Raw genomic sequence first — 15,995 nt, 5'->3', positions numbered from 1 at the left:
GAAACAAAAATAGACAGAGCTTGAAATGTAAAGGGTTTTAAGTCTGATGGCACACATCCAAAATGTTGTTGTGCATTCAATGAATTTTTAATTTTTAAGCGATATAGTGAAAAAAATGTACAGCTGACCATCAATACCAACAATGATTTTGACAAAGTAAGAAGCACATTTATTTATGAGTGCCAGTGTTACACAGAAATGGTCCATGGTCTAAATCAGTCTTCTTGAGTTAAAACTCCGATGGTTAAGGGATGAAAATCCTCATGTCAAATCATTTATATAGCTTTGATTATGTTGTTAAGATAGAACAGATAAAAAAAACCCTGAAATAGCCTGAAATTCACAGTGAAAACACACCAAAAATATCACAAAACATTTAAGTATGAAATACAAATCAAATTTTTATCAAAGACGTTCAGGAAAAACAGCTGAAAGAACTTGCTGATCCTCGAATAAGACTCTCAGTGAAGTTTTACAGTGTCAGTTTTTGAGGCAGACGTGACACTGACTTGTCTTGCGCCGTTGTAGCTCCGTTGCTTTAATTGTGCTGGACCGTGGGGTTACAAACTGCTCTGACTCATTGACAGTGGTTAGCCAAAAGCTGAAGAGGTTAGCAAAGTAGTAGCACGAGCCGCGCGCTCCCTGACACTCAATGAAAGGGTGAGTTCGGAAGTCTTTAAGACAGCTCCCAGTGGAAGTAAGAGACTGCCCCCCGCCGTTGTGACCAGCGCCTGTATTCTGGGGATTGAAAGCAGAAAAAAAAATCAGACAACTTCTTATTGAATTGCAAAAAAAAAAAAGAAAACTGACCAAGAGAAAAGAATATCCTGTCCAAAGGCTTCTCCAACCCAAGGGGCAAGCTGGAACTATGAGATCCTGGCTGTGAAAAGCAACAGCGGGTGAACTCGCTTCACACACAACACAGCGGCTGATGTGGGAACTGATTTCCCGTCCGAAGAGAGGCATCATGGGAATGGCAGCAGTGGTGGAGAGCCAGCAGGATTTATCGTTCCGTCCAGAGTAGTGACACGCAGCCTTGTTGCAGTAAGAGAACGGCATGGTGGAGAACACGGGCAAGCAAGAGCCAGCCTGACCTGTGAGATGGGAAGAGAACAACAGGGATGTACATTTTTTTAAGGGGAACAAAGTAAACTGAATCAAATGACAGAGAACACATACCAAGGTCCTGTACATGAGCCTTCTCTTGACCCTCTAGGTAGACTAAACTGTAGCCTGACCAGAGTGGACTTGCGCCAACAGGACATTGTGGTACAGCAACAGACTGACTGTGGATCACTAGTAGGAAACCTGAACTGGTTACAGTGCCATGACCTGGTTCACCACGGTCACCAGGTGAACCCGAAGGACCTGTAGAGAAAGTATTAAAATGGGAGGTATAAATAAATACATTTTACATAGTCCGGAAAATTAAATGACTAAATTACAAACCCTGGGGCCCAATGAATCCAGTCTGTCCAGCATTGCCTTGGTCACCTCGGAAGCCATAATCACCATCAGGGCCCACTGAGCCAGGAGGCCCCATGAACCCGATTTGACCCTTTACTCCTGGAACCACACAATCCTCAATAAACACACGAGAAAGAACATATACAATAATATCTCATACCATTAGGTCCACGAGGTCCCGGAGGACCAAAACCCCCAGGGAATCCCAAAGGTCCCGGTAAACCTGGAGGCCCGGGAGGTCCTCGGGGAGCCACCTTAGGAGTTCCAGGGATGGAATCACCACGGGCACCTTTAGCTCCTGCACACAAGTTATTATTAAAATGTAAAAGGAAAAAACACATTACGAAACAAAAATGGCAAAGATAACCATAACATTTTAGATTGTGTGACAAAATCTCTGTTTTTTATGTTTAATTTACATTATGCGGATGAATTTAAATGCCTGTATATAAAGACTAAGTGTACAACACACCCCATAATCATTTACGCTTGTGGTTATGCTTGGGAATTTCATCAGCCACTCTTATCTTCTTATAGTACTGACCAGGATCCCCATGTGGGCCAGCTACTCCTTTTCCACCACTGGGCCCATGATCACCATTCTGACCGCGGCGACCTAGAAGACCTCTATGGTCACCAGGACCTCTCCTGCCTAAAAAAACACTACTAATCATTAAAAAGAAAATTCAATAATCATATGAGACATCTACATTTTGATTACCTTTTGGTCCATCAAAACCTGGATAGCCCCGAGATCCAGGAGGTCCTGAAAGGCCCTTATCTCCCTTGCGACCTTGATATCCAGGAGGGCCGTCTGGTCCAGGGTCTCCCTTTGAGAAATGTAAATCGCCCGTGGGGCCTGGAGCCCCAGGAGGACCTATATATCAAAGCAGAGACATGTTGGAGTTTTAATGGTACTGTATGGTGATCTAAGAATTCCCTAAACAGATCCACCTGCAGGTCCTGCAGGTCCTGGATAACCTTCTACTCCAACATCTCCAGGGGGTCCTGGAATTGGGAAACGGCAACGCTGGCTAGGCCAACCTGGTTCACCTGGACTGCCTGGATATCCTAAGGGAAATTTGAGAGACAGAGAATCAAACCTATTTTTCAAATTCCTCTTCTATGTCTGTACCCAGGATTACAGTTTAGAATAGCCAAGATTGCAAATCCGTATATCTTAAACATTTGTTAGATTGATTTAAGAAAACCTAGCAACAAGGATACCTGTCTCTCCATCTAGGCCGCGCCTGCCTTTTTGTCCAGTCAGACTGGCACCTGGAAGTCCTGGATGACCCATGGAACCTTTCATTCCAGGGAATCCATCTGGTCCGGCAGGTCCTGGAATGTTTGCTCCTAAAAGTAATTTAATGGTAACATAACTCAGTATGATCAGAGAAGACACATAACACTGCTGGCTAGTATTAGGTGTATCCTTATAAAATGATTAAATTATTACGTGAATATTATTAAATTATGTATTACCACTTGCTCCTTTCATTCCCTGTGGACCTCTAAGGCCATCTAGTCCACCAATACCAGGAGGACCAGGGGGACCTAAAATGGACATGGTCATAGAATAAATATTTCAAATATGCAGTGATGGAGTTATTACAGATCATTCTGAAAATACAAACAATACAGAATAATACCTGCATGTCCATATGGCCCCGGTGGACCCTCCGCTCCCACACCCCCTGGATCACCATTAATTCCAGGAGGACCTGGTGTTCCTGATGGGCCACGTGTTCCAGGAAAACCTGTAGATGGTTGATAAAAAATGTATAGTAAATTCATCTATCGTCCACTTGGTAAATTCTCTCCCAGCGTAGCTTGAATAATAATCTGCTTAACATTTGTGGGGTGAGATAGTAAGAAATATATGTATCAGTTTAGTCTTCATGGTATTACCAAGCCCTCCGTTTCTTCCAGTTTCTCCAGAAGGTCCTGGTCGTCCAGGTAGCCCAGGTAACCCTCTTGGTCCAGGATCGCCTTGATCTCCTGCTTGTCCTTGTGGTGCTAAAAGAATGAAAGAAAAGAATAATGAGTTATAAAATAGTGACCTTGTTTTTTTTATGGAATAAAAAAGTAATTTCAACCCAATATCCTACTGCTAATATCCTATGCCTTTGTATATTTTTAAAGGGACACAAATTCCATTACTTTACCGCTTTGTCCGTTGTCGCCAGGAAATCCTTTAGGTCCTTGTGGACCAGGTAGTCCATACGATTCTCCCGGTTCACCTAAGAGGGATTTATCATTTCTCAGTCACAGAGTAAACCAGCTCTTTGGCAATAGTCCCATCATATCAACTACCTTTTACACCAGGGGATCCTTGTGAGCCATAGTTTCCTGGTTGTCCTGGATATCCAATATCTCCCTGTACAAGACAGATACACAGATTAAGACACACTTCTCAATTTCTCACACATACCTGTAAAAAATGATTGTAATGTAAATGAGAATTATTCATAGTAATACATATATAAGGTTAAATTAATTACTTGATCTCCATTTTGCCCAGGATATCCCCTTGGACCTGGGAACCCTTTTGGTCCAGGTGGTCCTGGATAGCCAGGCTTAGCAGTATGGCTTATGCACCCAGGAAGGCCCTTTGGTCCTGGAGGACCTGGCCATCCATCAGGTCCTTGATCACCAGGAAACCCTCTTTGGCCCTTGAATCCTGAAAAATACCGCCATTAAACATAGAATTCTGATATTTATGATAATGTGATTTTATGTGCCTCTGGGTCCCTCTTGGCCAGGTTGTCCACTTCTTCCTTGAGGTCCTGGTATTCCCTTTGTAGCATTTATAATTTTTGACGGTCCTGGGTAACCTGGCAGACCATGTACTCCTAAATGGACAAGAGACCGAGTTTTAGTTGTGTTCACCTTTTCAAAATGGGCCAAAATAAAATATTCAATACTGGTGAAAAACAAATAAGTAATGGAAGACATTCAAAATATTAAGCATGAACCTTTACGTTAGTGAACACATATGACATATAACATGAATACCTTTGTCACCACGATACCCATGTCTTCCTGAAGCACCTGGAATCCCATCCATTCCTCTATCTCCCTTTCTTCCCGGGTGTCCTGGAGGTCCAGGAAAACCTGGTAATCCTCTGGCCCCTCCTTTGCCTTGGTATCCAAGATCACCTTTAGAAGTAAATCAAATCTCATTTTACTTTAACTCTCATAGAGTCCTCAATTGGCTAGTCTTCTGCTTATTGAGATTCACCTTTTTGCCCAGGCCAGCCAGCATCGCCAGGTTCTCCAGGTGGGCCAATAAAGCCGCCATCACCCGGTGGCCCTGGCTGACCTGTAGGACCTGGATAACCTTTTTGTCCCTTCTGTCCATAACCAGGTTGACCAATATCTCCCCTAATACCTTTCTGGCCAAAAAATCCTGGAACACATATTGTTTTTTTTAATGAGGGGAATATAATAAGACTAATTATCTTTAAAAGATGTTTTACCTGGTGCTCCTCCCAATCCTGGGTCTCCTGGAGGTCCTGGTGGACCAGGAAGTCCTTTAAGATCGCATATTGTGCATGGTGGTCCAGGAATACCCGTAGCACCATGATCACCATTGTCTCCTGGTTCTCCCTTTCTACCTGCCTGACCTGGCTGTCCATGTGGGCCTTGAATAAAAAAAATAGCCTCGATTTATTCAGGATTTCTATGTTTATTTATAACTATAATTATCGCAAAATGTCACTTTATATACCTGGATAGCCAGGATTTCCAGGATTACCAGGTAATCCTTTCAAGCCAACAGCACCAGGTTTACCAGGGGGACCAGGTGTACCCGGCAAGGCATTATAGATATCCCCAGTGTAGCCTTTCTGTCCTGGTGGTCCAGGTAGTCCGGGGGACCCTGGATGTCCATCCACACTAATTCCATCAGGGCCATTGTTCCCTGGTTCTCCATATATTCCCTGAGGTCCTGTTAATGTCAAAATGAACAAGAGAAAACATTATTAAATTATATTTTAAAATGGGAATATCTGGATATTCTTCTCATCAACCTGGCAAGCCTGTTCCCCCAATATGCCCATCATCTCCTTTAATGCCTTTTTGCCCCGGTGGTCCTGGGTTTCCAGAAAACCCAGATCTACCAGGTCCACCTGGATTTCCTGCATCAAACAAAAATAAATCGTGCTTAGGTTATTGTAATTACAGATTACAAATTATTACATTTACCATCTTTTAAATAGAAATCTCACCTGGTAAACCTGGGTCTCCCTTTGAACCAGGCAATCCAACAACAGGTTTCTCGCAGCATTCATCAACGTCACCTGTTTGCAAAAGGAAATGTTTTTTTTTTCTATTGCCAACGTTTGCAGAAACTTAAGGAAAAGTGCAAATGTTTGTATAGTGTCCTACCAGGAGGACCTGGTCTGCCTAGAACACCAGGAGAGCCAGGTGGACCCTGACTTCCCTGCATGCCAGGTGGCCCTTTAGGGCCTGGTAGACCTGGACCAGGAGGGCCACTAAGGCCTGGATGTCCATTTGGTCCAGCTGAACCAGTTACGCCTTTTGGACCAGGTACTCCAGCAAATCCAGAACCCTGATTTCCAAATTGACATCTATTCCCGTATACACAGTAAAAGTTATCATAATAATAAAAACTTACCGGCACACCAGGATCCCCAACATGGCCTGGAGGTCCATCTAGACCTGGTCTTCCTGTAGGGCCGGGAGTTCCAGAGTAACCTAAATCTCCTGGGTCACCTTTTCTCCCTAGAAAATTCACATATTTAGCCTTGAATTTGCCTGGAACCGCAAATCGCAAATCACCTCAATTTCAAAACAAAACTGCCATTTACCTTTAACATCAGTGGTATAAGATTCCCCTTTCTGACCCTTTGGACCATTTAAACCAGAGGGTCCTGAGAAGCCCTGAGACAAAACAATATAGATGCAAAATGTGCTTTATTGATCAAACAGGTAAATTTGAAATTTCTCCTGTATTTTGGATATATTCTGTTCTCACATGTGGCCCAACAAGTCCCTCTTCTCCATCTAATCCAGGATCCCCCTGTACTCCTTTCGTCCCAGGTGATCCTGGATACCCAGATGGACCAGGTGGACCAGGAGGCCCGGCTGGTCCACCAATATTAGTACAATAACATTCTCCTGGACATCCTGGAAAAAAACAGAAAGTAGCAGGTAATTTAACTGGCTTGGTTGTCTTTTGGATGTGGCTTGAAGTATTTCACCTGCTGTCTTACACTAGGTGCATTTTGATCGAAATATTGTCAAACAATTTGAAGTGAGGATTCAAAAGTGGCACAAAACTAGACTTTACCTTTAATTCCCATTAGTCCCTTACTTCCTTTTACACCTTTGGGCCCGCTTCCCCCTGGATCGCCGGGGTAACCAGGCTCACAGGAGTAATCTATGAGATTCCAGAAGTTGAGTTTGTTTTTATTCGACATTTATATTAAACATCCTTCAGACTCACCTCCACATCCTATTCAGAGCCCATTAGAAGATGAAGGGGAAAATAAGCAGCGCCAAGAGAGTGTTAGGATGTTTCATTAGCATGTTAACAAGCTTGCAATGTTCACCTGGAGGACCAGGGAGGCCTGTAATTCCTTTGTGCCCAGGAAAACCTTTGGTTCCCTTTAGTCCAGGAAGTGGATTTTCTATTAGGTTGTGAAAGAACCCTTGTTCTCCTTTCAGACCATTGGGGCCAGTTGGCCCCCTTGGACCTGGCTGACCCGGAAATTCTACAGGAAGGAGAGACAAAAAAAAATTTGAAGAGAGCAGGTAAAATTTACAAAAAGCCTTTAAAACCATTTATTTACCATTCCATAGCTCCTCAGAGGATTTGACATGAGAAAGTGACTTTGTAAAGGTTTATTTTATCAAGAAATGATTCCATTATTTAAAAGAGCTCCTATAGAATATTCAGCCAAAAGGAGGCCAGATGTTAACAGTAACAAAGGTTTCTCACAAAATAAAGTTGTGAATCATTTGTGTGATCGTGAAAAAAAGGCCTATATTTGGAGCCCAAGTTGAAAAGTGATTTTAGGCTGATATACTGAACAATGGTCCGTTTTTTTTAAAAGTTAAACCTTTATTTATTTATTTTATCCAAGTTTGCTTGTACGTATCACACCATGAATAGAAAAATTAAAAAAAATTCAGTTAGGTATTTTGCCTTATTAACATATAAACTGTTACCACACAGTTGTTTTTATTATTTTTTTAAATATATTTAAAATGCAATTTATCTAAGAGAAAAAGCAGTTAATCTACAGCTGGTGATGGGTTGATGAGGCCTCATGATGCAGCATCAGTTGTTGGAGCTGAATCATGATTCAATGTCATGATTTTGAAAGGCCACTAGATGGAACTCCCAGTTTAATAAAGGTTCCAGGTTTCATTGAGTTTGTAGATCAGAGGTAAATATCATAATTCAGAGAGCTGTTTGTTTTGTTTTTTAAACATCTGAATAGCCATGAAATCCAAATAAACCCAAGTGACCTGTATTTAATTCTAGCAGTGAAGAGGTTAAAGACTTGATTTATAACTGAGCTCAATGATTCATAATTATTATGTTGTTGGGATTCATGGCATTATAATGTTATACACTTTGATCAACAGATTTACAGATTAAGCATTAAACAGTCACTTATTTATTGCACAAAAGTGTTACCGGTTATGGTTGATCCTGGACGACCTGGAGGTCCACTTGGGCCTCTGTAGCCAGGATCTCCTAGAGTTCCCGGCGGTCCCGAATGACCCATTTCACCTTTCGTGCCTTTAATAATATATCAGTATCAAAATCAGAAATATTTATTGCCAGTGTAAACGAAACATAGCTGTGGCAGTACATAATAAAAGAATAAAGTAAGATAACACTCAAATTCAATTGAACCAGATACTTAAGTCCAGTAAACGCTTGTAAAAATATAAAAATAAATCCCAAAAACTTGCCTCTTAAGTCAAAGCCATTTGCGTATTGAAGAGGTCCAGGATGCCCTGGCTGTCCTTGGTAACCCTAAATTAGACAAATAGCTATATAAATTATAACAAGACTTGTAAAATACAAATAAGTTACTAAATATCACTTCCAAACATTAGTTTTAATGTCTTTTTTTTTTATCTGACCTTTAGACCCTTTATTCCAGGAGGTCCCGGATATCCTAGGACTCCAAGTAGTCCCTGAAAATATATTGAGTTAAAAAGAAATAAAACATAAAACATTTGAGAAATCTTTTTTAATGACCTCTGCGCCAATAGGACCATTTGTTCCAGGAATTCCTTGTAGACCCTTAAAAATAATAAAACGTAAGGCATATTATTATACAAGAGTAGAACAACATTCATAGAGATAGATTTAAGAGTTTTGCAGTTGTCATATTTAACCCATTAATGAACATTGTATACCAATAAAATGAATAAATCATGTTTTAAGTTTTTAATTTCTTTGAACATAAAACATGTTTTTGCAGTTGTTGCTTTTTTTTAGGTCACTTACTCTATTCCCAGGAAAACCCGGGATTCCTTGCTCTCCTTTAATTCCTTGATTTGGGAAGTTCACCCATGGACCCTGTCAAATAGTTGTTTCTAATAAAGTTAATGCAGGTTTTATTTTTAACTTCATATAAACTGTAAACAAACTCACACTTAAGCCCTTCGGTCCACATGGTCCTGGGGGTCCAGGTTCCCCCTGGAATGTGTGGATGTAAAGAAAAACAATAAAAGACACGATATAATAGTTGGAGTGTCCGTTAAGTCTTTACCTTGTAACCTTTAGGTGGAAGAACACCTATTGGGTACTCCACAACCTCCTCTGGTCCCTGTTGGCCTGGTGTACCTTGTTCACCCTAAGAGTGGTTTAAAATGGACTCTTTGCATCAGCAACCCTTTTTAAAAAAAAATGACACTCACATCTTCACCCGGAGGACCTGATAACGATCGTCCAGGATCTCCCTGCAACGAACATTGAATCAGATTATGTTGTAGACCCTTATGAGTGTCTAATGTGTGACTTACCGGAGCTCCCCTTAAACCTTGACCTCCTTGGAAACCCTGAACACAAAAACATTTGTTTTTAAAAAAAAAGAGCTTTACATTTGTGTTAGTGAATGTTGAATATGATCACCTTGATGCCGTGAGGTCCTGGAACACCAAAGAACCCTTTTCGACCGGCTTCTCCCTGTCGTCCCTAAATTTAACGTTAGACATGTGTGTCATTATTAATTATTATTGCATAAGCTAACATATTTGTGGGGGGGAAATATGTTAGCTTGTGCCGTCACAAGCTCAGAAAAATGTCATTGCAAGGTAATGTAAAACTAGCATATGCATTCGTTTACAAATAAGATTCAAAATTCATCTTTTTAGCAAATATGGAAATGAATGAAAACTCCAACGTATCCACATGACATCTTTAAGAAAAAAAATACTTTTGATGGCATGTATTAAAGAAAAAAAACAACTTACATGTAGACCCTGGGATCCATCAGGTCCAGGCTCTCCCTTTAATTTAATAAAAGTCAACATAAATATTAAATATATGTATAAAATAAAACTTTCAAAACTGTGAAAAGGTGCTTTAACTCACACGTGTACCGGGATGTGCAGCGTTGTACACAGGTTCTCCTTTGCTTCCTTTAGGTCCACGAAATCCCTGATATAGATAACTTCATTAGATCCCTCCATGTAAAGTAAGAAAAATGTTTCTACTTCTTTGTACTCTGCATATATATTGGCATTGGTAATTTCTCCGGGTGAACAGTCAGGAAAACTTCCTGAGTTCAATTACTGACTCTAAATTGTTATTAAATGTCAATGTATGCTCTGTGATGGCTAATGGACCTCAATCTTCTTAAAGGAATAATTAGAAGGAGATGAATGAATGAATGATTAGTTTGGTACTCACTGGCTGACCATGCAGCCCATCCAAACCAGGAAGACCAGGATCCCCAGGCTTCCCTCTTGTCCCATTACATCCATCCACCCCTGGCAGACCAGGTTCTCCAGCTGTTCCAGGGTGACCCTGAAAATCATTTTTTCATTGTGTATGGCAGTAGTTTTTGAAGAACCGAACAAGTTTAATACATTCATGTCATATATTTGTATTTATGTTTATTTATGTTTTATTCTAGCTACTTCCTATTCATTAGTTTCAGTAAATTGTACAGACATTGAGTCGTACACATTTTTCTTTTGTATTCATCTTTCACATACAATTGTAGAATTGTTAACCAACATTTGACAAATTTAATTGAACAAGTTTGATGAGATGATAAGATGTTTGTTTTTTTCTAGATTAAAAAGGAGAAGAGAGAATAATGTTTTCAGTGGGCGGCGCCTAAGTACATTTTCTAACGTAAAGATTTCAATGAAATGAGAGTTTTGTACAGACAAACACATACACCTAGATGACTAGAATAGAGGTCCAAAATCTACTTAAGAAACACTAGAATCAACCCATGAGTTGCCTTTAAGTATATTTCCAAATTCTTTTTTTTTTAATCTTTCTGTTCTTACTTCAAGTTTTAATGTCAGATGTGTCTTCACACTGGTTAGGTTTATCAGTTCACATTTCCACATATTTCCTTCTTTTTCTGAAGTTATTTTCATAGTTGTCCCTGTATTTCTACACCATTTAACTGTGTTACTTTCTTTGCTTCTTTGAAATCATTAATTTGTATTAATCGACTTAGTTTGTTGAACTTATGCCCAATAATCAATGTAACTTAAATGCGATAAAGATATGTCATTCACGACAAGACCACTAGAGGACGTACTAGCCATCTTTTGCATGAATGAAGGGAACATGGTATACAAAAAAGTTATTATGACGTCATTTTAAAAAAAGTAAAAAATACAATTTATAGAAACAGTTTAGAGAGAAAATAATATGAGTAATGTGCTGACAATCAATTGTTCAACATTTGTTATTCAATAATGTTCAAAACTTCTTTAAACGTTTCCATCTGGCCTATGTTACATTCTAAAAGCATTGATTTGTCACTTCTTATGGTGAGTTATTTGTGTAGTATGAAGTTAATATGTGGTGGGAAAATGACAAGGATTTCACTCACCGGTAGCCCATTATTACCAGTAAAACCTGGAATACCAGGTGGCCCCTTTAATGTGAGAAAAAGAGAATCATCCATATCAAAACAGTTATAAACAAATTATTTATATCTATTAATATTAATGTACCTACACGTTCACCCTTCAGTCCATCTGGACCTTGATATCCTTCTGCTCCTCTACTGCCTTTTTCTCCCGGAGACCCCTGACGCCCAGATAAACCACTCGCCCCACGGGTTCCTACAGGGCCTGTTTCCCCGGGAGCACCCTTCAAAACAAATAATAATCAACTTTTATAAATATAAAAATGGGAGAACAGAAAGACAGAACATAATACTTACCCGTGCACCTTTAGCAGGGAAACACTGACAAACGGTGCAGTTTCTTCCCTGGCATGGCTCGTCAATTTCTCCCTAAAACAAAAGATGATTGACACAAAACATTATTAAAACTTAAGTGTTTAAAAAAAACGTAAAGCTTCTTTGAAATGCTTTCATATTAAAAAAAAAAAAAAATTAATAAATAATAGTAAGGCTTACGGTTTTGTATGAGAGTCTGAATAGTAGTGATGGTCTGATGAAGCTTAATGAAGCATTGTCATGTTAAGAGGTCAGTAGGTGGCGCCATCAGTTTAAAAATGATGTGATGTTTCATTATAACAGTTGTTTAATACAAAGCAAAATAGTGCAGAGACCGCCATCTAGTGGACTCTGAAAATAATGACAGTGCTTCACGAAGCTTCATCAGACCATCACCACTGAATAGCAAAGAAGGAGAGAAAGATGTAGTCAGACGAGGGAAGGAAATGTTTTTGCAAGAAAGAACGAAAGGATGCCTGATGAGTGGAGGAAAAGTGTTTTTGCGACAATTTAAAAAGACATTTTGAAAGATACATTTTGTTACATATAAAATGTCTTAATGTGGCACTCATGTATCAGATGAAGAAAAGTAGCTCTTATGTATGAATACATTTTAGATTTAAAAGGCAATCATTTATATTGATGTATTTATATTATTAATGTAAATAATAATTTTCTCAGGAGTATAAATGCTTTGGTTGAAGAGTTTGTAGTGGCGGTCAACAAAGGGCACTGTTATGGTAAGGTGTGTGTTTTAATTGCACAATAAAATGTTACATATATAATATATTGGAAGTAAACATGTTTACTTTTGTCCCATTCTTTTTACTGGACCTCAATAATATTCTGTAGTTAAGCCATCAGCGACATGAAATGGTCAAATGTCAAATAAACTTCAACCAATAGGAATCTGTTTCTTCATTGATATATAGTTATATATATATATATATATATAGTTATTTGTCAAAAAGTGATGTATAAATAAGCCTTAATTATATTATTTCAATGGGGAAAAAGTGTATAATATTGGATAAAATAAAAATAGGACCAAAACATCACAAACTGGGTATAAATGAGCTGCTTGGAGGAGGTCTTTGAATCGTGAATTGTGGCCTCATCAACCCTTCACTAGTTTCTGGTTCATCTGTAGGACCAAGAACCAAAGGAACACATCTTCATCTTCATGAAATCAGGAACCTCCGAACACCTGCATGTGCACTTGATCTGTTGATCTGGACCACATCCAGGAGGACAACACTGTTGTCAGGACATTAGCTTATGTGTAGATATTTAGACAACCTGCTGATTTATGTCTATAGATGTTTCCGTCGAAGTTTAATCAAACCGAGTATCTACCAGGTGCATCAAGTGGATCAAATTATTTGCTTAGAAAAGCTTTGCCAAAATCTACTTAAAGTTTCAGCATTTGTTGGTTTTACGGCCCATGTTTATATACAACAAATGAGCTTCTACTGTGAGAGCACGGAGGTCAAAGCTGCTGGTTTGGAAATGATTAATTTCGGACTCTGGACAAAACTCCTGTTGGCCGCCAAAAAATAGTTTGCGAATTGAATTTTTCATTTAACAAATGAAGGTTCATACTGAACCAGAAAACACACATGCACAAATACAAAGTATAATTGATCAAATAAAAACTATTATCACACAATGGTGGAAGTGTGTTGTCAGAACAAGCTTCTTACTGTCTGGAGTTGTTGCACAAAGATGACAAGAATCAGACTCCACCTGCAAAACAAAGAAATATTAATTTAAGCTTTATGTTGAGTTTAACAATAAATGGTGAATAAATAAGATTCTACTTTTAGTACAAACTGTTCTGATCTTCACATAGTTTAACATAAGAACTGTGACCATGGTCCTGATACTTGGTTCTGTATTGGTTGTTACAAAAACTTTCTTATCTGATTGAAATTGTTTTCTTAAGTAAGCAGATTTATGATGTTTTTAAAAATAAAGTCATATCAGTGATTCTCAGTAGTGATGGTCTGATGAAGGTTCGTGAAGCAGTGTCATTATTTTCAAAGTCCACTAGATGGCGGTCTCTGCACTATTTTCCTTTGATTTGGACAACTGTTCTAATGAAACATCACATCATTTTTAAACTGACGGCGCCACCTACTGTTGGCAAAATTGACGAAATAAAGCCCTAAAAACAATGCTAGCAGAACCTAACTTCGACAAGTGTATTACTATGGAATCATGTTTAATGGATTTATGTTATTAACATTGTAGTAAATAAATGTAGGTTTCAGGCAAAACAATATTTATTCTATTCCATTTCTGTCACTATTCAAGCCAGTGAAAAAATACGGGTTGGCGCCAGTGTGAGAAAATGTATTACAAATCAGCCTGATTGGAATGTACACATGCAGATGTGTTAAAAATGGGTGTAAACACATTTAAAGGGTGTTTGCATTCTCATAAACAGATTCACAAGAGCTCAGGCGTGAAGACATGGTACAGTGGATTAACATAAATCTAAACAACGTTAGAAAAAAAAGTCTATAAAATGGAGGTCATCCAAGGCCTAGTGATACGTGCTTGATGGCTGCATGTAAATGGACTCGCACCACTCATGTTGCATGTCTCATAAGTTAGGGCTCCTTAACTTGTTGTGCTGAAAAATGGACCATGATACACAAAACAATTAATTCAAACCAGTGACAAGTATTGGATGCTAACATACTACAAGTGGAAACTAAAGAACAAAAAGAAGGAACATTTAAAAAAAAAAAGGAATTTATAGCTAAAGAAACTGAATTTGACACGAAAAAAAAAAAGTTTTTTGTGTCTCTTATAGACACTTAATGAAGCTGACATATCTCAAGTAGAGCAGTTTTAAGGGTATTTAGCTTCTTGTAGCTTGTAGTTACCAGTGTGTAGATTGCCACAAAGTACACACTAAAATAATGCCCCAAAAACAATGCTAGCAGAATATAACTTGCACAACTCATGTTGCATGTCTTGTAAGATAGGGTTCCTTAACTTGTTGTGCTGAAAAATGGACCATGATACACATAAAAATTAATTGAAACCCATAATGCTAAATCAGCAGTAGCACATCGACTGTTGGTTCTTGCTAGTTTGCAGGTTTGTGACGTTTATCCGTCAGTTTGTTTCAAAATAAAACATGTTTCCGACTGTCATAGTGAATACAACAGAAATCTTAAATACTTTTTGTGCAAGGCCAAAACCTGGTGGTCGGAACCACCGCCATAATGCACAGCAACAATTGAGAAAGGTGACTTTGGGTTGTAAGTCCATGTTTGGCCTTCACCCAGATTGGGCCTGACACCTCTACACCAAACGTTATTCAAGGAAAAACAGCCACTTGTACCTTCTATAGAAGTGCCAGTAAAAGATAAGCTACAGATTGAAAGATAAGTTAAGAAGAAAATAACTAATGAGGCTCATAGATGTGGTAAACGATAACAGAAACAGTGACAGGTATTGGACGCTAACATACTACAAGTGGGAACTAAAGAAGAAAAAGAAGGAAAAAAAAGAGAAAAAGGAATTTAAGCTAAAGAAACTGAATTTGACACGAAAAAAAAAAAGGTTTTTGTGTCTCTTATAGACACAATGAAGATGATATATCTCAAGTAGAGCAGTTTTTAGGGTATTTAGCTTCTACTGTAGTTACCAGCATGTAGATTGCCACAAAGTACACAATGAGACACTCTAGCTAGGGAACATTGCAGATGTCAAGGGAACGTAACACAGCACTTGTCTTACCTAAGAAGGCTATTCAATGCAGAATTCAAGGACCACATCTTCATAGCACACGCTCAACTGCTTCCCCCTGTGGTGGCAAAAACATCACTTATACATCATGACAAAGTGTAAAATCCAGTCATCCTTGATCTTTTAAAACTCACCCAATATGTTCCTGAAGTCTCAACATGGGACACGATTCTCCTCCATCTCATCTGGGATGGTAAAAGCCCTCGTGAGCTCTTCAGTATCTGTTTATGTCACAGTCAAGTGACTCAAGAAGGAGGAAACGATTGGATGTTCGTGGACGGCCTGCCTCTCCCGGGGTCAAGTTAAACAACTTTTTCTTTCGATTCCATGATGATG

The 15,995-nt window shown here is 38.9% G+C and overlaps 1 protein-coding gene across 1 annotated transcript; it reads right to left on the bottom strand.

The window, feature by feature from the left end:
- Positions 1-20: 20 nt before the first annotated feature.
- LOC148063353 (uncharacterized) lies at positions 21-15,917 on the bottom strand. The gene is made up of 47 exons (XM_087811753.1): positions 15,794-15,917; positions 15,651-15,717; positions 13,598-13,640; positions 11,877-11,948; positions 11,669-11,803; positions 11,541-11,585; positions 10,373-10,489; positions 10,055-10,120; positions 9,934-9,969; positions 9,593-9,655; positions 9,484-9,519; positions 9,379-9,420; positions 9,231-9,314; positions 9,113-9,157; positions 8,966-9,037; positions 8,714-8,758; positions 8,596-8,649; positions 8,422-8,485; positions 8,141-8,245; positions 7,047-7,208; positions 6,785-6,874; positions 6,470-6,621; positions 6,303-6,375; positions 6,110-6,216; positions 5,860-6,043; positions 5,700-5,771; positions 5,502-5,609; positions 5,201-5,419; positions 4,950-5,114; positions 4,712-4,879; positions 4,486-4,629; positions 4,212-4,322; positions 3,972-4,150; positions 3,784-3,847; positions 3,636-3,710; positions 3,379-3,486; positions 3,120-3,227; positions 2,953-3,024; positions 2,695-2,823; positions 2,422-2,538; positions 2,189-2,344; positions 2,012-2,119; positions 1,628-1,765; positions 1,450-1,566; positions 1,180-1,368; positions 811-1,094; positions 21-738 (listed from the first exon to the last, which is right to left on the bottom strand). Exons 2-47 carry the CDS (start codon positions 15,692-15,694, stop codon positions 481-483), a joined length of 5,025 nt encoding a protein of 1,674 aa, XP_087667879.1. The 5' UTR covers positions 15,695-15,717; positions 15,794-15,917; the 3' UTR covers positions 21-480.
- Positions 15,918-15,995: the final 78 nt, after the last annotated feature.

The sequence above is a fragment of the Callionymus lyra genome, chromosome 16 (assembly GCF_982586985.1).
Source record: "Callionymus lyra chromosome 16, fCalLyr1.hap1.1, whole genome shotgun sequence".
In the NCBI taxonomy this organism is placed as follows: Eukaryota; Metazoa; Chordata; class Actinopteri; order Syngnathiformes; family Callionymidae; genus Callionymus; species Callionymus lyra.
The sequence above is the reverse complement of the archived record's forward strand: the minus strand, read 5'-3'. Positions and strand labels throughout refer to the sequence as shown.